The sequence below is a fragment of the Ambystoma mexicanum genome, chromosome 10 (genome assembly GCF_040938575.1).
Source record: "Ambystoma mexicanum isolate Mex_15411 chromosome 10, UKY_AmexF1_1, whole genome shotgun sequence".
In the NCBI taxonomy this organism is placed as follows: Eukaryota; Metazoa; Chordata; class Amphibia; order Caudata; family Ambystomatidae; genus Ambystoma; species Ambystoma mexicanum.
Window position 1 is genome coordinate 892,094,340 of NC_090932.1, and position 24,716 is coordinate 892,119,055.

General features: G+C 43.5%; 1 protein-coding gene and 1 non-coding gene across 7 annotated transcripts; both read left to right on the forward strand.

The window, feature by feature from the left end:
* The first annotated feature begins 601 nt into the window (after positions 1-601).
* Positions 602-23,799, forward strand: EIF4A2 (eukaryotic translation initiation factor 4A2). Of its 6 annotated transcripts, none has more exons than XR_011276095.1 (12): positions 907-1,057; positions 4,215-4,263; positions 4,349-4,481; positions 4,765-4,904; positions 6,213-6,381; positions 6,685-6,794; positions 6,892-7,035; positions 7,885-7,980; positions 10,418-10,555; positions 17,571-17,700; positions 21,481-21,570; positions 21,673-21,752. XR_011276095.1 is itself a non-coding variant. In XM_069618631.1 (12 exons), exons 1-12 carry the CDS (start codon positions 1,026-1,028, stop codon positions 23,130-23,132), a joined length of 1,326 nt encoding a protein of 441 aa, XP_069474732.1. In that variant the 5' UTR covers positions 907-1,025; the 3' UTR covers positions 23,133-23,799. The 6 variants fall into 6 exon arrangements, 5 of the variants coding, with proteins under 5 accessions (XP_069474734.1, XP_069474732.1, XP_069474736.1 ...); XM_069618631.1 differs by lacking the exon at positions 17,571-17,700 and adding an exon at positions 22,988-23,799; XM_069618635.1 differs by lacking the exon at positions 17,571-17,700 and adding an exon at positions 22,451-22,588.
* On the forward strand, positions 4,611-4,682 carry LOC138496896 (small nucleolar RNA SNORD2). The gene has a single exon (XR_011278352.1). It is a non-coding gene; the product is annotated as a small nucleolar RNA SNORD2 (small nucleolar RNA).
* Positions 23,800-24,716: the final 917 nt, after the last annotated feature.

Below are 24,716 nucleotides of genomic sequence, written 5' to 3' on the forward strand. Positions count from 1 at the left end.
AGATAATGATTCAAACGTTGCAATGCCTTGTGCTTGATATGGAATGTTGACCGTTAAGGTTATGTTGAAAAAATAGTTTTACTTTTATTATTACTTAATGTAACTATTATGAAAATGTGTATTATAAAAATAAGAAATGCTCTGTGAAGTTACATTCACTTCAGTCATGCAGTCACCCCTTTTAAACGCAGTATGTTTTGTTAACCTATATGCTAAGCCTCCTTTACTCTGTGGGTTTTACAGGCACATTAGTATTAAGTGCATGTACAAAGGCAGCTTTAATCATTAATAGCTTCCACAATTCTTATTTTGACTAGTCGCTTCAAGTGTTAGGGGGACTGTAAATAAATGGGCACTTGAAGAGAGGGTTCTGGTTCAGGTGGATTCGGACACTAGTAGGATTCCATCGTTTGCATGTCACTGGCATGCTGAAGCCATGTAGCCAGGTCACACATTGCGCCTGTGCTGCTCTTTGACCCAGTGAACCCTACACCAGGGTGACATTTCAACTACAGCCATGCAACAATAGCGCCGTGACATAAGGTGCAGCTCACGCGCCGACTTGGGCTCAGCGCGTGTCACCAGCACGCCCGCTCACGTCACTCACACAGCAGCACCGGGCACAGGAGAAAGGTGGGCGGAGCTTCTGCCTTCTCCTGTCAAGCCTGGGCTGTAGTCGGAAACTCCAGTTACAGCGGGACGCATAACCGCACACTTTTTTTTCCGCCTTTGCTGCAGGTATCCTTCCGCCGTGCAGTCACGGTCGTAGAGAAAGAGTCCCGACGTACCTCCCTGTAGACCTGCTAGTTTCACCCGGGAAAAAACGAGGGAGCGGACCATGCCCGCCCCCTGCACGCCAGCAGTAGCTGTAGCGCAGGCGGAGAGACGCAGGCGGGCGTTCGGGGGCCCGAGCCGGGAAAGTGCCACGCCTCCGGAGTTGACGGCCAGAGGAAGTAGTTCCGGCCCGATAAGTACAGTGCGCCACAACCCAGTTGCCTTTTCAGTTGAACGCTGAGTTGGATCGGATGATGTCAGGCGGTTCCGCGGACTATAGCAGGTAAGCCGCCCCTTCCTTAATGTCATTCTCCTGTTTATTTTGTCTCTAGTTTGTCAACATGCCAGTAAACCGATCGCGTTGAATATTAAACCTGATAGGCGTGGTGGACACTAGGAATACTCTATTTCTAGGCGTCCTTTGCTGCCATTCCGGATAAGGGCTGTGATTGGCTTTGGCTGCAGGCGGCACAAGCATAGCACCGGGTAAAGTGTATGTTCCCATGACGACTAGGGCACCGGAGAGTGGGGATGTGGCGAGTGCTTGGTTTTGGTAGTTTAAGCAGTTGTTTACGTCTCGACACAGAATTCCGCAGAATTGGTTTGAAAAGGTGCGCGTTTTCTTTGCATGGGGCGGCGGCTACTTTTTGGGTTTGGCCCATCTAACAGCAGCTGGGCGCAGTGTAAAGGCCATCCGCTGATCTGGGTAGGAGGAGGGAGCCTCCACCTCCGTGTTCATCTAGAAAGTGCTGCGGCCGAGAAGCTGCCAAAGCCGGTGACGCAAGTGAGCGCGCGCGGTATGCTGCTGCGCGAGGCCAGGCAGAGCGGGGCATGCGCGCGCCTCCGCAGGGCGATGGAATGTGGAGCCGCGCATGAGCCCTATTTTCTCCTGTCCGGGCGATGCTCCAGTGCCGGGCGCTGTCCTTCCATTGAAGGTGGACGGCAGCCAGAGTGGTCACATGTCATGGGCAGGGAGGAAGAACGCATAGCAAATAATGCATTAGTTAAACGTTTTCTTTAGTCATACATTTAGAATGTACTGACAATGTTGGCATGTTTTCTAAAGGCTTTCAAGCAGGGCTCTGCACCTTGTGAGATGCAATTATTTTGAACTGCAACGCACACGCAATGGAAGACGTATGTGGAGAGCAAAAGGTTGCGGGTCCTGCTTTAAAGAATCCATGTATGGTTTTTAAACTGAGCCAATTCGACCCCCATCTTGTATACCATTTTCTCTGGGAGTGTTGGTACTTGTGGAGCACCTTGCCGGTGGTGATGTCACATATTAGAACCTTACGAGCAGCTCACAGTTGGCACGTTTAAACGTCACCTGACAAGACGTGCGACTGAGTGGACATTCCCTAAAACCAGTGCTGGAAATCGACATTTTCTCTCACCTCACTACGTGGTTGCATGAGATAGGTTGCCAGTGGTGTGAGTGGTATTGAAGGGCGGAGGCACGTCTCTAATGTGGGTGTCTTGAATATAGGATGCTGTCTGCTTTGCATAAAAACAAAGTGCATTTTAGGAACATAAGACCACCACTATATCAAACAGGTCTGGTAGTAATATAAACGTTCATTCCTTCTGTGATCACTTGGTAAGATGCTCGTTTCATCTGTCAGAATAGTCACCATGACAGTAAAACGTGTGCCAAACATGAGACATATGGAGCTTTGGGCTGTTTCCTTGTTGGAGATTGGTCTGTCCTGGCGAGCAAAGGACTCCTTCCAGATGGGTTTGTGAAGTTGAATATAGCACGCATTGAGACTCCCAATGCACAGCGTTAAGGAGACTCGTGGGGACCGAGAGCTTTGGGGTTCAAAATTGACGGGATTTGGAAGCCTATTGGATCCCGCATGGTCCCTGCTTAGCTTGACATAAACGGCTACAAGGAGCTACTTTTGGCTCACCAGGCCAACTGAGGCCAAACAAGCATAGCAATGTGAATTTAACTATGCATTATTGCATATACACATTTGGACACATCAGAGACATTTTAAAGCCTAAGGGCTAATACATAAGGACTAAATTAAGTTTCCCTCTTCCCTCTTATATGGGAGTTCGATTTGTGGAATGCTGTGTACTAGCTCTTCATTCCCCAGTGGTAGCTCCTGGCCACTGGTTAATCCTGGATCGCCAGGAGCTGTTTTAGCTCCTGCTGATCCAGTCTTAATTTCAAGCCAGTTCCTCAACTTTGGTGGGTGGGAGAGGTTGGACTTCTGGTTTACACAGAAGGGTGTTCTGTCTCATTCCAGCCCAATTCCTGCGTTGCCCGAGTCAGGGGTGGCACACCTCATGTACGTGTAATTGCCCAGTGAGTTTTAAAGTGGACTTCGTATAGGCAAAACATGCTTTCACGTGCTGCAAACTTCTGAGATTCTTATCACAAGATGCATGGGTTTAATTTTTGAGGAAATAGTTACTGGTATATGTAAATGTTATTCCTGTGTTGTGTAGAGTCCAGTTTAAAAATTGCCAAATGATACAGGTATTAGACAGTTCACCTAATAATACACATGCGTTTCACTGCTTTCCATGGGATGTTACCCTAGCCGACTTTCCCGACCCTGTCCAGTCACCTCACCCAAGGCCAATGTATGATTGACCAACTAACTGCGAAACCATATTTATACAGGTGTATGTTTTTTTTTTTTTTGTTTTTTTTTTACATGGCCCTCATCTGGTTATATGGAGGGATCTAAATTCAGACTGGATAAGCAGGAGCTGAAAGCGCTCCTGGTATCTGGAATTTAACAGTGGCCAGGAGCTACCACTGCGGATTGAGGATCTAGTACAGAGCATTCCCAAATCTGACACATTAAATGCAAATGTCAAATATTTTCACATTTAAATAATTAATGACTCCTTATGCTTTATGTTGTTTAGATGTGCCCCAATACTTTATAGATTTTCCCAAATGCAAAATTGTCACTTAGCTAGTTTTGTTTGGCACCAGTTTGCTTGGGGAGCCAAGTGTAGCTCCTGGTAGTCGTTAATGTCCAACTAGGCTCTTCTAGACTACAAGAAGGATTTGAATAGCTCCCCTCGCTTCCGAGCCCTGTGAATGTAGCATTACTTTCCAGATTCATATAAGGCACTACTGTGTTTTTATTTTTTATACTCAATATTCAGTTGGTGATATTTTTATTTTTGTAAATAACATCTGTTGTATGTCCGTTCCTTTGAGTGATTGCGGGTATGTTGGTGGTAATTCATGAAGTGCTGGCAGGGTGCCTCCCTAGTATGCATGGACTGATTAGAGTCGTGCATATTCATTGTGTTAATCATACCTTCCCCCCCACCCCTTTCAATCTTTGAACGGACCACGTTACGGTTCTTTAAGCTTGGTTTTGTGCTTTTTGCGTGACTGGGATGAACTGTGAAATGTTTGCATCTGGAACTAATAAACTGTCCTTTCTCCCCCCCTCACCATCCAGCAGAGACCATGGTGGCCCAGAAGGCATGGACCCCGATGGTGTCATTGAGGTGAGTGCTTCTGGATGTCTCGTGCTACTCTGTTAGTGGTTATGATTGTTTCCGTCATTGTGTTTTTTTTTTATTTTTATTACAGAGCAACTGGAATGAAATTGTCGATAACTTTGATGACATGAATTTAAAGGAGTCTTTACTGAGAGGAATATATGCCTATGGTTTTGAGAAGCCCTCCGCTATTCAACAGAGGGCAATAATCCCCTGCATTAAAGGTACAGTAACACAACTACAATGCCATGCTGGGACTAAGGCCCTTATTCACAGAGAGCGTTCTCGCCGTTCTTAAACGCTTCTGTGAATTCGGCCCTAAGAATGTCTGTGATAGATACTCGTAATATATCAAGTGAGGTGATGGTATACCATCTTTCGGAAATGACTTGAAATGGAGATTAATATATTCATGCTGATCACTTGTTTAAATTGACATTTATTGAACATGATAGGGTTAAGAATAATTTGTGTGGGAGCAGTAAATGTGTATCCTACTTTTTTTAGGCTATGATGTCATTGCGCAAGCTCAGTCAGGTACTGGCAAGACAGCCACATTTGCTATTTCCATCCTGCAGCAGTTGGAGATTGATCTCAAGGAGTCCCAGGCTCTAGTATTGGCCCCCACCAGAGAACTGGCTCAACAGGTATTGATAGCGTAGTTGACATACACAGAGGTGTGCTGCATGACTTTCAAGTTTCACAACTGTTCAAAACAAAACAAAGGTAGATGCGCCATTCAATCACTAAATGGACAACTGTTAGTTGACATTCTGCGATATGATAAAGTGGGCTTATTTTTAGTATGGGATTATTTCGTATGGGATCATTCTCTAAGTGGTTTGTGCGTTTTATGCCTTCTATTCTAATCCGCTGGCGCAGTTGTGCAAGATGAAACTGCAGTGCACTTGTCTGTGATCATTTTTTATCATTATCATTGCAACTGTTAACTTCTGTTAATGTTTCACTGCACGATTGACTGGTTTCCATTTCCTTCATAACCGGCGCTCCCACTGAGCACATGGTGCTAAAAGTTAAACTGTTACATGCCTCTGAAACATTAGACATGTACACTTGAAAATGTTGGTTTACTCCACTTAATGATACACTTGGGACTTGTATCTCCTCCCGTGGTTTACTTTTTGCTTTCAACAATTTAAGATCCAAACTGTTGCAGTACTGTCTCAGTTTGATACTGTCTCAGTTTGAGTTTTTGCAGCTTGATAATCATTCTGATTTCGGGGGGGGGGGGATTTGAAGACAGTTGGAACACATTTTGTGTTGAGGCGTTTGATGGACCTGTAGGCACCTTAACTTGGTAGGAACTGATCCTGGTAGTTGGATGGGTGGACCTCACGGAGTGAGCGCACCATAGCTTTTGGCAGTATGTACAGTTATTTATTTTCTTTTTTTTGTGTGGTGCGGGGGGTGCTGTTTGCCTACATGACAGTGGGGTTTATAAATTACAAACTTAGCAGGGAGCCAAGAGCACTGTATATGGGCAAGCTCCCAGGGACTTGCATGTATGCTGTGAGGCAAGAATGGAAACTGTAAATAACTGAACTATTAGAATGGAGACTGTACATGTCTGAACGATTTGGTTGGAAAAAAGGGGCATTTTGAGTACAGGGCAATGGAAGTGAGTGGTCCCAATAGGGTGGAACATTTCCTTGGGACGCTTGAAACTAGTACAACGTCCAGCAGCGTTCTGAAGCACATGTTGTGAGATGTGTACAGGTTTGTCTATGTAAGTAACTGTGAGTGCTTAGTAGGCAGCATCTCAAGGGAGGGCTCATTGTAGTTCAGAACATGTATTCCCTCTTTATGTAAATGAACAATGATGAGTATCAAGGCTGGCTGTCATCGGTTCGCTGTGACCTTTTTGAAAAGTGTTATACCGATTTTGTGGTTGCTGAACCCATTCCACTGAATACTAATCCTAAACTGTTTTTCAGATCCAGAAAGTGATTTTGGCTCTTGGGGACTACATGGGTGCAACCTGTCATGCCTGCATTGGTGGAACAAATGTCCGCAATGAGATGCAGAAGCTTCAGGCAGAGGCCCCCCACATTGTTGTTGGCACTCCGGGGCGTGTGTTTGATATGCTGAATAGACGTTACCTTTGTAAGTACTTGTTTAGATGGTACGTCTGTCGTTTAGCTTTATTGCGCTAGAAGGGGAGATTGGTGAAATGTGGATTAGTGTCTCACTGTCTGCAGATATGCCATATTAATTGGCTTTTACAATGTGGCCTCTGGCACTTAATGCTGAAAGAAGACATACACAAGTGAAATGTATCTTTCGGGATTGTCAAAATAATAACACGTTGCTGATTAAGGATGGTTGGGGGTGAGATTTGGGTGTTTAAGAAGGCCTACCTTCTTGTGATCTTTTTGAGCTGAAACATTTTAATACTCTTGCTGGCAGCTCCAAAATGGATAAAGATGTTTGTCTTGGATGAGGCGGATGAAATGTTAAGCAGAGGATTCAAGGATCAAATCTACGAAATTTTCCAGAAGTTGAGCACAAATATTCAGGTATGACCTTTAGTTTTGGAATATGAAGCAGTACTTGCAGCAGGTCTTCAGCCCTTTACATGCAAGTAAAAGCTTACTTTTTACGGTTCTTGTTTAGGTGGTGCTGTTGTCTGCCACAATGCCAACGGATGTCTTGGAAGTGACCAAGAAGTTTATGCGAGATCCTATTCGTATATTGGTGAAGAAAGAAGAATTGACTCTTGAGGGCATCAAACAATTCTACATTAATGTAGAACGAGAGGTATGCTCTGCTCTTTTTCAAAAGTTCATCCTGGAGGCACTGGAACACGTGCAACATTTGTCTGATTTTGATTGCTGCTAGCCTCAGAACATGTTTTTTTTTGGTTTGGTAGACGATGCAATTTGCAGCTTTGCTTTTGAGACTGGCATAAAATTTGGCATCGTACTACACACATTGCGTTTCTTTAACTGCAATATTTGTAAGGCATAACGCAATGGGGCACATTGATTAATTTCAGAAGGAAGCTGGTTGACCTTGCTATTAACCTGTGATCTGCAGGTAGTTGGGCATTTGTTTGGAAGCACTTAGTCTGTTAGCTATACAACCTAGAAAAGAACATTTACCGTTTGCTGACTGTCAGGCTGTCCGTTCACTGTGTAACTTAATATGCAATACTTAATTTACTTAGTTGTACCTTGTGAGAGTGGGGTGGTTTACTGGTCTGTTGGAATTGCAACTAATTGAGCCCTGCGTTTTTCGTCATGTATGTTAGAGCTGTATGGATCCATGTCTAACTTGTATAAACATCTGAGTACCAACATGAGTATATTGCCTTAATCACATTGCCATTGTGTAAATTGCCAAATCTTGCCAATGGGTTTGAACCCACAAGACTGGTGTAGACATCTGGTGTGCATGCCTACATTGCAAGAAATGTCCTTTGAAAAATGCAACATATAAAAAGGGGGTTAATAAGGTTGGGGGTTACCAAGGTTGAGGATAGAAGGAATGAAAGACCTTGACGCATTCAACATGTAGAATTAACTGATTCTCAACCAAAGTCTAGTTGGCAGCATCTGCAAAGAACTTATTGACTATATGAACACCATTCTGTGCCGTTTCTGCCAGTGTAAAACTACGTTGATGGTGCAAACCTTTGCAACAGGAGGATCGCTCAGGGGCAACGTGATCGCCTTGGAAGAAAGAAATCGCGGATCACCACAGGTTCGATCCCGGGTCCACTCTTGGAATCCTCAAGAACGTTATAAATAACATATCATACCTAATCTATTGTAATGGTTTACTGTAGCTGGGATGCCCTGCCACAGATACTAATGCTTCAGATTGATGGTGATGTAGAGAAATCTGAAAGGTGGAGGGGGCTTGTCCAGATATGATTTTCTCTGTACATGTGAGATTCACTCCAGGACTTGCTCACAGATTGCTCCCTGTGCAGCAGTGTCAGCCAAACCTAATCTTCGCTGATGGGCCCTCTTAAGGCTGTGGTCTTATAATTTCTTAGGCCAAAGCCCTAATTCCCCCTGGAATAATAGCATGAAGCAATCGCTTGAGCTCTAGCAGTGTGAAAACCGTGTAGGCCAGTCTAGGTTGAGTTACAAACTGTTCGATAAGCTAATAGAACTTACCTCCATTGAATTACGTTTTTGTTTCGTGTCTTAGTTGACGTCGTTGTCATGGCTGTCGGACAACACGTTGTTCTGCAGTTAGCTTATGCTGGACCGACGATCGTCTTCTAATTAGGATTTCTGCATCATAGTTAACCTACCTAATATATACTGCTGAAGTCCTGATTAGCAAGCTTTTCGTTTATAAAGGCCATGGTGCATCATCTTTGAACTCCTGTCCTTGACCCTCTTGTGTGAAAATATATGCACCTATTGCCGGACCACACTACTATACATCCTCATCCAGGCTGTAAAAAAGAGGAAAGGGCATAGGTTGAGGTGGGAAAATCCACCCCAAAATAATTTCGCCGTGAGCCTCCCCGCTGGTCTCATCTGTTTAGGTCTGATCCGCTGATTCCAGATATCTAGACCAGTCCATTTACTAATCCTTCTCCCCGATCAGGCTCCAGACTTCAAGAGCCACTGCTAATCTTCTCGGAATGTTTGCGTCACTGCAACTGTCTGCTCTCAATTTGGTTATATAAAGGAGCACTGCAATGTTTGAGGCAGGCGAGGTCCTACTGGCCGTCTTCACGATCTCCACAGATGACCTGTTCTCGTATCCTGTTTAATCTCAACTGTCCTTTTAATATCCATCTCTGGAACCTTCATGAATAAAGCCATAGAGCTGGCTCAGTAATGCATCCTGACTGCTGTCGCCGCCTTATTATTCATTGTAACCTGAATCGTCACATGGCCATCAAGTAACTGCCACTCTAACAACTACTCTGACTGAAAAAATGCAGTTTCTTTCCCAATTCGTTTTTATTGAACAGTTTGCTGAAACAAGACAACCCAGTTAGCGATTACCTGCAGAAACAATCCCTACCCCTCCTCATAATTAAACGGCCCCAAATGGGCATTGGGGATTCAAAGGCTGTTTCTGGGCTGGGAGCTTCAAAGCCTCATTGTACCACAATCCTCGTGCAAGAGTACCACTGTCCAGTCCCGCAGGAAGGCCTCAGTTGAGTTGTGTACCAGGGCTGTTAACTTCTCGTAAGTGAAAATTAATTTGCTTCTACGTTTCTGGGCAAGGGCCAGTCTCCCCGCTCTCATCATAGCCTGAACCACCCTGGGATAGGCACTTGACTCTAGGGCAGGAGAGGGGAACCCAAACAGGAGGTCGATGGAGCACAAGGGGAGTGAGACCCACTATCTTAGGAGCTCTGACCAGAAGATCTGGACAGAAGGGCATTCCCACCACAAGCGATACCAGGAACCCATTTGGCCACACTCCTGGGGGCACAGGTGGGCGGAGGTACTACGAAACATTTTGGTTAACCTCTCAGGGGGGAGATGGCCACGTGTGGAGGATTTTGAAGTTGTGCTCCATGGCTGCTGTGTAGAGGGAACCTGACAGTAACACCCCAAAGAGCTTGGACCAGGTATTCTCTTCCACCTCTCCTCCCAGAACTGCTTAAATCCCTGTTCTGCCCTCGAGTTGGGCTGTGGTTAGAATTTTGTATTGTTTAGAAAGGGACTCTCTTCTCGAGGTAGCCGCCACTAACAAGCTCTCCAGGGGTTTGAGAGGGCGAGCGAGTTTTTTAAAAAAAATTTTTATAAATACTGTTGATACAGAGCACAGTAGAGAAGGCTATGAAGGACACCAGTTGGAAGTAACTTGGGTGGACCTCTTGCGCATTAACTTCTTGAAAAGTACACCTGCAAGGGTTGATTCCTACACCACCAGTTCCTTGGAGTGTTAACTAGATCTATATGTAGATAATACTTCTGTTCCCTCATCCTTATCCTGGCCTTTTCCGAAGCATTCCACCCATAAACATTGTCTAAATTGCAACCGCAGTGCATGTATTTGTAAATACACCCTGCATAGTAACTGTCTCCTCTGTTCTGTATCCCTGTATATTTCTTGTAGAAATGTCCATGCTCCAAATGTAAAGAATGAAAGCAATTTATATTGGATTGGTGTAACGTTCTGCACTTTTTTTTTTTTTTTTTTTTTTTTTTGTCTTTAGGAGTGGAAGTTGGATACTCTTTGTGACTTGTATGAAACGCTGACCATTACGCAAGCGGTCATCTTCCTCAATACAAGGAGAAAAGTTGATTGGCTTACAGAGAAAATGCATTCCAGAGACTTCACTGTATCTGCTTTGGTAAGCACGAATTGGTCGTCTCCTTTTGACGATTAATCTTTGTTAAGAAACTTAACACTTTTAGTTCATCAGTTCTGGCACCTTGGAGGTTGCAACGTGATTTTTAGTATGTTACATTGGTGCGGGCAGATGCAAGTGACTTTGGTCATGAAGTGTTTTAATCAAGCAGCCTTTTGGCTGGAGCAATTTTATGCGTCCTTTTGTTGCTGCATGCAAAGGGAAGTATTATAGGCATTTGTGTATTATAGGCATTTGTTCTGTTGATTCCACTGACCTGGCCTATTTTAAGGTTTTGACTGTTCAGGGGTAACGCTCCCAATAAGTACACTAATTGGGGTATCCTGTTTGTGGCAAGACCAATGTGCACATTTATCTAGTGGTGTAATCTAGTAATTCTTTCACCCAGTATTTTGGGTAACGCCTTCACTGAGGCTCCACAAATGGTTTCGCAAGTGTACAATAATGCAGACTAGCACAACTCGTATATCTAAAATGGACCTCTCCAATTCAACATTAAGGTGGCCTTTACATGAAGTACTGAACACCCCTCTGGCCACGTTATTACCTGCGCTCTTAGAGCTGCATGGCACCTCCGTGCCACTTCATTATACTGGTGCGCCATCAGCCTCACCTGCTATAACTTCCTGTAAAGAAGCAGAGCTTATTCATGGCATCCTACAGCAATATATTGTATCCTGCCCGCCTTGTCTCCTACAGAATCGCCCCCCTCGCATCTATCTCACATACCAAGTCTCTTCCTATAATGCCCTCCCCTGTACTCCACCTGTTCAAGCACCCATACGCTATCTCCTTCTTGCAAACACATCATACTCTGCACCAGCCAGAGAATCTCTCTCGGAGGCCCACTACCGCGAACCACCAGGGCAGACCTGGCCAGCTCATCTGGCTCTGGAAAGTAATCAAAGTGCAAGGACCTCCTACCACTAAGCACAGACACTCCTACCAATATGCTCACTCGCCACAAACCATAGAATGCAGCTATACCCTTCGATCAATTTTAGCCTAGCGGTACACGTACCTACACTACTGAACACCAACATTATGTAGAACGCAGTTGCATCTCATGAAAACATTGGCTTAGCTGCACACATCTCTTACACAGGCCAAACGGCTGCCCGAATGCACACTCTTGAACTACCTTGCTGCACACATTCCATTGATGTTTCTGCACCTAGCGTTGGAATGCGGCCACCCTCGAGCAATCCACACTGGCTGCACACAGTGCACCCAAGCACTATTATGCTACCCTACTCTCTCCACTGACCTGTACTGCGGGTTCCCACGGGCGTTTAACCCACAGGGCTTTGAGATCATACCAATGGTATATAAGTCGCTTTACAAATGCACCATACCATAAATTCCACCAAACCCACGTCTCTGCGCCATCCTACCCCATCGCCACACATTACTGATCTATGCAGTGCCTCACATTGGAACAAGCATCTCCGCATAACAGGCAGGAGCTGCCTACCATGCTCTGCCATTACCAGTCCTATGGGCACACCTAGAATATGCCCCCAGCACACTACGTGCCATTGCCCACTCTAAGAACGTAATGGCCTTCTGGCATCTAGATCTGCACCCCCTACTACCTTTGCGCTCCACATCCCCACAACAGAAGCTTGCATTGCTCACCTCCAGTACCACAACCATGCCACAAGCCCCCTACCACCATCAACAACTAGCCATTAGTAGTTACCTTGGCCACGGTCATGCAAGCCTCAACAGACATGCCCGCTGCAAAGCAACTATCTACACCCCTCCATTGCGCTGACTGTCAACGAAAACATTGGACCTCATCACGCTGAACATCCTTCCCCTAACCGACATGGCTAACCCAGACTGCCGGCTCAGCCTTATCTACGGCAATCCCTTCGGGCTACGCCATGTTGCGTTGCGATAGGACAGAGGCACTGTCTATAAGGATTCCCTCACTGTAACCTACCATTACCCCACCTCTCTTCCTAACTGAGCTGATAATCAGCCATGCTAAAACGATTTGACAAGGCCATCATTGCCATCCAGCTCGTCTATCCACACCAACACCTTTTGAAACTGATCTCACATTGTCTGCCTACCACCCAACTTGTACTCCTGGGCGACCTTAACGTTGGTTTGAATGACCCTACGAATTCTGATGCCACTACCTGATACAATTCTCTGACAGCACTTGGATGTACCCAACATACCCCACACCACCTCGCTTGGTCACAACCTAGATTGCATAGTGGACCACAATAGTAACCTCCGTCTCAAATTCTCTGTCTCAAATTCACCATGTCTATCACCTTTTCCACCCCTATCCCCACTGCGCCAGCCAAACCAGCAGTTGGCCCAACAACCACCCTGGCCCGCAGCACTTGGTTCATTCCCCACATCAGCCCCCCTCACTAAGACCATCGGCGCTGGGGCCCCTCAACTTGGAAATCAGCATCGTACCTAAATTACTGGTTTATCCTAGACCTCTGCGATTCCAAAAGAGCTATTGAAGCAGCCTGGCAAGATACCTCAAGGCCCACGTTTCAGAAATTTCACATCCCTACAAACATTCCATCTAGAACTCCAAAGCAGCTGTTTACGAGAGACCCTCCATGGCGGCCTCGCTCCCTTGGGCTGTTCTCCCTTCTCCGATAACTGGAGACCACCATCACTCCACCCTCGCAAAAGACAACACATGGTGTAACTCCAATCAAGATACCTTCAAAGGGAAAAATCGTACAGCTTCAATCTAATAAAGACCAAGCTAACTGGCCCATCAGTCACATCACACCGGGCTATTCTACCCAAAGAGTTGTCCCTCTTTCCAGTTGAAACCCGTGAGTACCACCACCCTCGCAAAGACCATTGCTGGTCTCTTCACTCTGCAAAGACATCACCTTTTTCTTGGCCAACCAAAGTTCTCGAGTCTTTGCTGGAGATGCGCTGCTACCCCCCACCCCACCCCAGCCATCCCTGCGGTGTACCCCAAGGTTTGTGTCTCCCCTGCACTGTACAACATGTACACCAGGCCGCTGTTAGAACACCGGGACTCCATTGGCATATTGTACGTACACTATGCTCAGACATATATCCCTAGTACCCTCACCAGTTTCCTTCGCTCCGATCCATTCAATCTTGGATGGCCGCTCACAGCCTTTGTCTCAATGACAAGTGCGCTCTTCATTGGCCTGCCTTCCAAAACTGGACAAAGCCTAAACATTATTTACTGTCGAGGGCCACACCATCCCAGTAGCCTCTGGTGTCCAGGCTCTGGGTGTACACCTGGCCTTTGCACTAACCGTGACCCGCCAAGTCAACCACATTGCAGCCTCATCCGGCTATGCCACAAAGCTCATTAATGTTAGCAAACCCTTCCTATCACCCAAGAACTGAGCATGTGCCCTCATAGATCATACTCTACTGTTGTAACTCTCCTATGCGGCACTACCAAAATAATGCCCTAGACATCGGCAGACAAGAACACATCTCTCAAGCCAGAAATATGCACACTGGCTCACAGTTCAGGACAGAAGATTGTGTCCCTCAGCCAATGCCTATCGAATGATGCTCTCCCAGAAAATCAAGAAGCACTCAATAACGAGGCCAGTAAGATCTGGTTATGTTCATTGCCTCACTACACCCAGATTCCACTGGAACAAAGCGGGGGAGCTCCAGCTTCCCAGTCCAAGCTTCCACCCTTTTGGAATGAGCTACCCCACCCCCACCTGCGACGAGAACCTTCCTACAATGCTTCAGGAAGAACTTTAAAACCTACTTGTTGAACTGATATTCTGCACCTGTGCAACTCCTGGCTATCACCTTCCGCCCTCCCACTTTTTTTTCATTGTGACCAGCTCCTAGTTGCCCCTGGGATATGTGCGCTGCTTTATAAATGTACAAATACATTTTATCTCTGATCCTTTCTAATTGAATGTTTAAAGAGTTGGTTCGTATTGTTGTTGCCTTTGCGTCTCATTACCTTGTGTCTTAGGCACTGTGCCAATCACAGTTCAATAGTGGTCTTGCAGTGCTGAGACCGATAAGTAAAGTGACCCAGACTGATGCAGAGACAGAAGTCTAGAGAAAGTAAAAGTAGTACGGTAAACAAAAACGGACTGGAATAATTAGATGCATTGACCCACGCTGCTACAATGGTGGAAGAGATTGTGTGTATTGTGGGATGTTGGATTAACTGTCATGATGTAAGAAAAGGAAGGGAATTCTCATGAAGGCAGATTTCCGAAAGTAGATGAATGATGGACCTACGAAGTGCTTGGGAATTTCTTATTAACATGTCGGCAAAAGTTGTTGGGTAGCATTGACTGCCCCTGGAATGTAAACTGGGGGCCTTCCAGGCTGTTGTCAGAGGTGGTGTATCCTAGAAATGGCTGTGTCGAAGATGAATGTGGGGCACACGGGACACCTGCAAGAGGGTAGTTATTGCACACTATACCTCGAGCCATACCATTATAGCCCATTGGTGAGGTTAGATTGAGTTGGATTGTGATTGAGTTAAGTCCTAGCTTAGTGTCATGAAGTGAGTGTCCAGATTGTAGACTCAAGTAGTCCCCAAACATCTGACCATTAGACCCTACCGCCACTCTGGTATTTTTTTTTTTTCTTCTTCCCCTGAACTCCCATTTTCACCCACACACCCTGCCCGCGTCCATTTGTATAGTGGATCTGACTTGGTGCTCTACTTACTCCGGAGTCCTAAAATTTTTATCTCCCTGCCCGAGATGTACTCCCAGCCTCATAATGGGCCAGTTACAAATGGGGGATGATTGCCCTAATACTGCAATATCACAACATTGAGAATTACAAGATGGCCAATCTTTAGCATCCTAAATGGGGGTGAGGTATGGCTGTGTGGGTGAAAATCTCAGCAGTGTAAAGCATAGCCATAGAATACAATGGCATTGCACATCATATGGATCAAATGAAATGCAAAATTAAAAGTAACATTTCAGAGCGAGTACGATGGAAAATGTGATTCTATACCTTTCCTGCAAGAGCAATCTACGAGTAGGCAGTGTGTGGGCAGGAAACTGACTTACCCAGCAGATGGTCACACAATGGACAGTACCCACCTATTTCACTACAGGCTACCAATTCCTGCTCAAAGGTTCCCCAAACCATAAGACAAGGTTGTAAATGGGACTATGGCTAAGGCCCTTTCCAAAAAATATCGTCCCTTTCAGACAAAAGATAACACGTCTCTACAAAACTTGATGCTGTCTGGCCCTACTCCCAGCTCTGCAGCATAGCAGTTAAGTACACAAAAAAGAAACCATGATGCATATTTTTCCTCCCAGCTTCCACCTACACAGCTTCGCAGAGATGTTCATATCCGTGATATTAGCAGACCACTTACATAGAAAATTACACCGCCTTTTCTGATTGGGAACTTTTAATGATCCAATGAATTACAAACTTTTTTTTTAACGTGCCTGAAAATATCCCCATTGAAGTCAAATGGTTTTAATGCAGAAAAACCCAAAGAAAACGTACCCCTCCCTGCTCAATGTAGATGTGTTTGTTCTGTAATGCAGATTCACAAAATGTCCTAATCACTTGAAAGAAATTCTTCAACTGGAAGGTGTATGGTGGGCGATGATTAAATTTGGACAAGAAGCACCTGCAAGTTCATTTTTGGTTATCACATCGTATGATGGACATAAATTGAAGGCATTTTAGCTATATGAATGTAGCAGTAAGTGCAGGTCGTTTAGGAAAACGGAAGTTGGGTTTTAAGGTCCTTTTTTGTAGATTTATTAAACGGTGGGGGCGGGGGGCATGATACATTGTACCAGCTTCCCGCGGTATCTGATAAGAAACATGTTTTTGATATAGTGCAGTCATTTACATTAAATATAACACTTGTTGGCCAGATCACCATATACTTGCAAAATAGTCATTAACATAGTGCAGATCTTAAAACGTATTTCTTGGAGAAAACGTAGTGGGCACCACAGTGAATCCAAATCAATAATTACATCTGATGGCTAAATGATCTATTTCACAGCAGCAATTCTGGTGCATCTGGGTTAAGTAGAAGCAAGTGTTGACAGCTTTTAGGAACTGGACGAAGCCTTTTGGTTAACTCGCTTAGCAAACTTATTTTCCATTAATGTGCCATACATCCATAAACCTATATTGCATAGTAGAAATGAGAAGCCTATAAGACACCGTTTAGAGGTGGAACATTTCAACATGTTTAAACACAATGATCCAACGCATTTTGGACTGAACCTCCATTGGGGAAATGGCTAGAAACTAGTGTTACAGAAAATGCAATTCTCACAAAGATGTAAATATTAAGGGACTTATCCTGTATGCATCAATGCGCGTTATCCAGGAACACTGAAAAGACACTGACTATTTGCATGCTAATAGTTGAAGAGCATGGGGTAACCCATTCATGATTAGCAACTTGCTAAAACAAAACGGGCCCAATTTCCTGTTTTGTAAACCTTTCGAAATATCCTTGACTAAGGCAGTCTAGGATACATGGGAAAGATGCAAGTCAACATATGAAGATTACACTATATTAAAATAGTTTAAACTGCTCTGTGCAGTAATGTAAACCTGTCTTGTCCCGACAAAGTCACTTCATCATATGCCTATCTGTGTGATAAGTCTTTGGTTGCAAAAACCTAGTGTGCAGTTATTCTGTTGACCTTTATACAGAGATTGTACCTTCAATGAAGTATACCTGAAGAAATGTCTGCAAACGTTATGTTCGTTTGCAAAAAAATGTATGGCTACTATAGATGTGGACATAACCAAATGTGCTGTATGGATGACACTCCTTCCTAACGAGGAGAACGCTTTATCCATGAGTTATAAAAAGCAGTCTTGTTGCCTGCCGGTATAACTGCATCAAGCCACTCTATCCAGAAAGTCTGAAGTGAACGCAGAATATTGGTATTCTGAAGAATTTGGAATCTTCCCCTGCAAGATGTGGTGTCCGTTTTTATGGTGAACAACAACTGATTATAAATTCTCTGTGCAGGTTTGATTGCTGTTCATTGAATGTAGCTGATGGAAAATCTGTGCTGGAGAGGCGCAAGAGGAAAAGGACCCGGGTGGAGGGGGTTGCGCCGCAAGACATCCCACACAACCAAGACAGTGCAACGTAATACGTTAGTAGTTAATTTGTTGGGAATCTATCAGATAAACCAACTTTTTTAAATTGCTCAGCTTCCTACCTACTTACATTACTTATCTTTTTGAGAACAACATTGCTTTATTTAAATGTGTAAGGAACATATTGGTTTTTTGATGGTAGTGGTGGACTCCAACAAACCTATTGATGAACTGCAATTTGTAGAATTTCAAACCCCAAGGTGCACTCCTTTACAGCACACCCCTTGAATCTTGTTCATATAGCTATAGGATTCTCTAATTTTAGCTGACATGAAATTGCTTGAATACATTCTTTATACTCGTAAGAGCTCACAATAAAACAGCAGATTAAGGAGGAGCTCTTGTTATCCTTGACCTGATGACAATGGAACCGAATGTCAGACTGATTGTTAACTGGCACCAGTTCCATTAAATGCAGATACTTTACCCGAGCTAGTCTAAACTCACTATAAATGAGGCATTGGAAAGAGAACAAAGATCGCACAACCAGGGCTTTTCTGAGACTGCACATCCTACCAGTTTTTTTTTACATAGCTTTAACGAAGATGTCACCAATCAGTCTGGATGACCTATAGTGTCGGCCACAAACTACTGTACTCCTTGGGAGCATGGACTTGCAACACTCGTTCAGAAAGCAAGAACTTAGTGAAGACACGTTTCCTTTGTATTAAGAGTTGATAAGCTACAGACTGTGAATATGCACGGTCATCCCACATAACTTGGGCCAGGCATCTGAGTGGCTTCTACAAGAGGTGCATTTTAGGAATTCATCATAGCACTCCGTTTATTTATTTTTTACCCAGAATTCCTATTTAGGTATGGAACTCCAAAGATATCAGGCAGTGGGCACGACTCCAGCACTCGCTTGCGTCAATGTCTTTGGATGTGTTCACATACAAATGTGTACATGGAGTTCCCCTGGTTAGCATAAATAGATCTTATACTGGGGCAGATATTTTAACTATTGGCATTTGACAGGGTACAATTTACAGCTGCCACTAGCCGTTGGCTGGTGATATTAGACTCTTGGCAAGTAAAGCATGGTGTGCTGTGTGCACTTATAGAATGTGGTGGCAAGTGACTTTTGTATGGCTGGTTATAAGCTTGCAACTTGCCAGTGTTAGATCTAGCCCTTTTCTTCACACAATCCACTTGATGAGCATATGCAGTTACAGCGGAAATAGGAGGGCACAGGATTGTTTGTGCTGAGGAATGTTCCAGACTGTTTGCCCCATCCAGTAGTATTTACTGTTCTTCTCAGAATATCCAAGATTTAAGGGTAAGCCAACACAATATTTACCACACACACTGAGCAATGGAGCATCACCACCAGCAATGTTACTAAGTGGATTATTCACTACAGTGCCAGTGTTTGCATACATTGGGAGTAAAGACTTGTTGGTATTTGTTTAGTCAAACCTCAAGTGGCTTCTAGCAAGACTGGTACTTGGTGAGCTGTAGAAATGTAAAGGGAATAGTGTGTACCATCCTAGTGCAGGGGAGGAAAGGTTGGAATTTTGCCATGTGCAATACATTTAACCTATCTAATATCCGATGCCCTTGTGGCAAGTACTATGGAGGCCAATCCCCTTGGAAACCTACGTTACATTGGATGGAAGATTGATTGAGCCTGTGCATAAGGAACTTCAAATCAATTGTTTGCCACTTCATCTAACAAATGGGGCGTCCTGTCTCGCAGATGAGATTCCAGGTAGTTTGAGTGATATGGGCAGGACCTCGGAATACTGATCTTCCATATTTACGTAATCTGACTGACTGGTCATACCAAGAGCGATGCAATTACAAGTGCGTCTTAAAACTCCTGGTTAACGTTTTTTCTTTGACGTTTTGCCAGCACTAATTTTCCTAGTCTTATTCACATCTGGCACAAATTATTTTTGGTTTTGATGTCAATGATGGGACATTCAGTTTGAAATGCATTGGACCTTTTGTTTCAGCTGTGATTTCAACCAGTTTGTCACCCTCAACTGTGGCTCATAGTCACCTAATTTACCTAAAAAAAAAAAAAAAAAAAAAAAAATGGTTCAAACGGTTTGTGAGAAGGCTTTGTCAGATTTGCCATAGACATTTGTCTAAATGCTGTAGGATTCTTGTGCTTTCTTCTGGTCTCTTTCAAAGGCCTAGGACCAGTAGTGACATCAACTGGTTTCTTATATTGCTGTCAGATGTCTGTCCACCTGCTCCCAAAATCCCTCTCGGCTGATCTGGTTTTGCTATTTTGTCACACTTGTATATGTCCAACAGCTGCATCCAGTTGGAGCATCAGTCTGCCTTTTTTTAAATAACGGACTTTCTTAAAATTCGAGTTTATTAAATACCTGGCCAACTTCACCCTTAAGAGTGAGTAAATACAGCTGGGTCCTATTAGTCTCCAGGACCATTAGGAAACGGACCTCTTGCAACCCCTACCACCCTCCCTTCCCCATTGGCTATCAACTAAGAATGCTAGGCATGGACAGTAATGTCTTAACTTTGGTTTCCTTTTCCCCCCTCCCAACCCCATAGCATCTGACCTCCATTACAGATTTTGGGCAAATTGTATTCCACAATTTAAGTGCAGATTCTGCATGTTATAAAATTAGCATGATTGGGGCTACCACGCTAGGGTGTACAGTTTAACATTTTCTAAACCACAAACACCAAATTTCAAAAGTGTAGATGTGGCATCACAATGTAGATTTTTTTTTTTTTTTTTGTTTTGCAATACGTAATTTTTGGGTCAACCTATGGTGTGCAATTTCAGCATTTTAAACATTTATTGTAGCACAATCCGAGATGGGTTAAATTCTTAAACATTCCTTATTTCCTGGCTCTCGTGTGATGTGTAATGGTTGTCTGTACCATTGGTGCAGGAGTTTGCAACCGTAGGCTCCCCTGATGTTTGGACTACAGCCCAGCAGCATAATCAATGGTGAGGATCCGAGGAGTTGTCCAAACCATCCTGAGAGCTGCAGGTTGCAGAAAGTGCTTTCATTGGTGCTTGGTCTGAAAGGCAATATGCACCAATTGCTTTTAAAATGTCGAGGCCTGTTAAACCTGGTGACAATTGAACATGACCTATTTTACCATGTGTTCGAGACAGTCCTTTTTTGTACTTGGTCATATAGTTAGCAAGGAGATCCTAAACTAAACTGCTTGGTTTTAATGTAATTTGTGTATTTGTAAGCATTGAACCTGAAATTTGAGGGCCATGTCATTTACGGAACTCTAGATTTTTAAATTCAAGTAACTTCATTTTTTTGTCTGTGCAGATCCGAAAACCTGTAGTTGAAATGCTATTTGTACTGGCACTATACCGGAACCCTGTATGTTGTTTTAAGGCCACCTTTACTTTGCAATTTTGATTGCTCCAGACAGTCTTTGTTTAGCTCCAAATTAATGATTTGATCTCGGTTGTAGGGTGGCTTTTTATCCATTGGCTTCCCTTGCATTAACTGGCCACTGTGTTCTATCTATGATGCTCCTTTTCATAAACTTAAAATGTACACCTCCAGTTTCAGACTTTTGGACTGGGTAGTATCAAGGAGACGTGGCACATTTTATTTTGTTACATGGATTGGTAGGCAGGACGCTGGTAAATGGTGCAAAGGAAGGGGGGGAAAGTGAGAATCCCTTTCTATGTGATGCAGGCCAAGTTATACTGTCGCTGAAAGTGCTGTATTGTGACTTTTCTGCCTCCCCACCCCTGCAAATTCAACCCCTTCTATAGCTTTTGGAAGACCGTTGTTTAAGGCACTTATTAACTCTTTCTATAGCATGGTGATATGGATCAAAAGGAGCGTGATGTTATCATGCGGGAATTCAGATCTGGGTCAAGTCGTGTGCTGATCACAACCGACTTATTAGTAAGTATTAACATGCACATACTGGGTGGTACCTTTTTTACTCCCACCAATTGTCCTTTATTGTGGTCGTTTGCAAATGATGTGTTTGGCATTTAATTCCAGGCCCGTGGTATTGATGTACAACAAGTATCCTTGGTCATAAATTATGATCTGCCTACCAATCGTGAAAATTACATTCACCGGTGAGTATCCCCATGCAGGTTCATTTTAGAGGTGTTCCACTGCTTTTATCTATTACTGCGTTAAACCTAGGCAGTAAATGTAGCAGTCACATTCATCATTTGAAGCTGCAGTCTAGTTTTGCCAATTTGATCAAGCATGCCTTTTTGATTGAACTGTTGCAATTGCTAGAAGTACATTCTAAAGCTAGTCTAGTTGTTTCAACCACTACTAGACAAAAATTGTTTTCAGTTTTATAAAAGTGAACCTAAGAATGTCCAGGCTAGTTTTCGTTTTTTTGCATGTCCTTGTGCCTTTTGGTATCTTAACGCCGACATTCACATAAAACGGATGTGTAAGATGGAGACGTGCATTTCGAATTTGTTCTGTCTTAACGTTTCAGTAGAACTGCGATTAACAGTGGAAGAAATATAATTGGTGATTAGTCTGATCCCGTGCACATTTCAGAATGGAAAAAGAGGCTAGATGCTGCAGGATACGTTAGAAAGCAGCTCAATTGCTTTGTCATTCACCCTGCAAAAAGAAAATTTGATTCATAATGTCCGCCCCCCACCCGCTCTGTGACATGGCGGGGCGGGGGGGGGCGAACGCTTGGTCTCATACATACATGGACAACATTTCTTAGTTGGCTAATAACACGTGGTTCAGAGACTGAAGTCATTAAATGCTTTTTCCAAACAATTTTCTTTAATTGTGTAAGATAAATTGAACTGCTCCAGAGATAAGGATTCCCCTCAACTCTGCTGAAAATGGCCCACTGAAGTCATGGGTTTGGCTCTTCTGGAGCAAGAGCCCTGATCTGGCCGCGGTATGGTGGCGGCCACTGCAACATGGACACTAAATTTTGAAGGTAAAACAATTTGTTTGTCAAGGCCTCATCCGGCCACAGTGAAATGACCAAGCGCCAATTGTAATCCAAGGATTAAATCAAATTTTCGCAGTGGGGTCCTGCACCATTTGGCATACAGCAAAAAGCAAGCGCTAGAATGATTCTGTCATTGCTGCCTAGATTTAATGTGATAACGTTCCAATATGGCCATAGGCTTTCATTTATTTGTAACTTTTTGTTTAGTCTGCATTTTGAGGCATAGCTTTGCAAGAAGTCTCTTGCTTGACCAGCTCCTTGTGACTGATCATTTGAACCGAACCATGTCATTAAAAGCCATTGCAGAAAATGGGTTTCACTTGCACGCATTTAGCAGGCCTGTATAACCTTTCTCCTGTTATTCCCGTACAGAATTGGTCGTGGTGGTCGTTTTGGCAGAAAAGGCGTGGCAATAAACTTTGTTACAGAAGAGGACAAGCGGATTCTTCGTGACATTGAGACTTTCTACAATACTACGGTGGAGGAAATGCCAATGAATGTGGCAGATCTAATTTAGCCCCTGGGATGAGATTGTGATTTTTTTTTCTTTCTTTTTTTACTGCAGTGCTCGCTGTTGCTCGATAGGCTATCGCAACGTGCATTGCGATTTCTTTGGAAATATATTGAATCTCGTCTCGATGCTCCTTACGGATCAGAAATACACATTTTTGACAAGCAGCGTGACTTGTCGTGACCTGGTGTTGGGAAAGCCGTTGGCTCTGTACTCTTTACAGAGTTTAGACTGTTGGGTGGGTTGTATAGATATGGGGTCTTTACATTTTTTCATATTTAGATTTTTTTTTCTTACTTCTATTGAAGTGTTTGTATTTGATGTTCTTTATCACTTAATTATTTACTTATGGACTAAAAGATATAAGTGCTGTATAAAATCAGCAAATTATGTTAAACAAGCATACATGCCTTTATTGAACTTTACTTAGTCTAAATTTGAAATGCCTTGATATAGATTTATTTTTTCATATTTTGTTGTATTTAAGGAGTGATTAGTGTGATCTGGACCCAGCATTGCTATGCCCCAGCAACCTATCCTATGTCTTAGGGTAAAGCCCAGTGAAGTGGGCACATTTTGCACGTCTAAATGAAGTTTGGATGTTAAATAAACCAGTCATGTTGACTCCTATTTGTGCTTAAATGCTTATATAAACTTAAACATTCTCAAGCTTCATATGGTGTAGAACACTTTATTAAATTATAATTATTTTTTTTTTGGTCATTCTTGCTAATGTTAACCTGAATCTTTCACAACGGTGTTAATAGCAGTTGAGCATAAATGTCTCAAATCTGGTTGTTTCTGCACTAAGGGTTTGCTACTTGTTGACCAGGTAGATCTAAAGCACGAGAGAAAGCCATGTTTTGCTTTAAACCCTCCAATTGACTGCTCCAATGCAAAAAAATAATCCTGAATGTAACTCAATGCTGCCGTGTCTGTTCACCTCTAGTCTGGGGTGGATGGCGTGGCATAATGGAAGCATCTTAATGAATTTGTCACTAACGTTAAAGCTTTTGCGAAACGTTACCTGTTTTCAAACTATTCATATCTGCATGCATGATGTATAAGCAGTTTCCAAACAATCATCTCTCCTCTTGCAGGTGTTTGGAAGCAGGCTTCCCCTGTTTGGACCCCACCCTAGAACCTGCAATATTGTCTAATGGTTCTATTTTTGTGCACACTATTCAGATTGTTTTTTTTTTACTGTTTTCTTTTTTTTTTTTTTTTTACAAGTAAAAAGTAGGGGTCTAACACTGGTGTCAGTCATATTTATACCATGGATCTAGTACAGGCTGGCAAATGAGCATTTTCTGATAACCTGTTCTTGCTGTTTGGGTTTAAACAACTTGTTTTATAAAATATATGGCAAATTGAGTTTGCGCTTTGATACTGGATATCTTGTCTCGAGCTCTGCACAAGTATCTTGGCACATATAGCTTCACTGAGTGGAATTTAACTACTTGAATAATTTAGCCTTGATGAGTATAAGAATGCAGAAAGATGGAAGCCGGAGCAACCCACTGAGCCATCTGTGTATGCCGATTCCTGAATGGCACCCAGATTCCACTCTTACGAATTTGGAACTCCCTG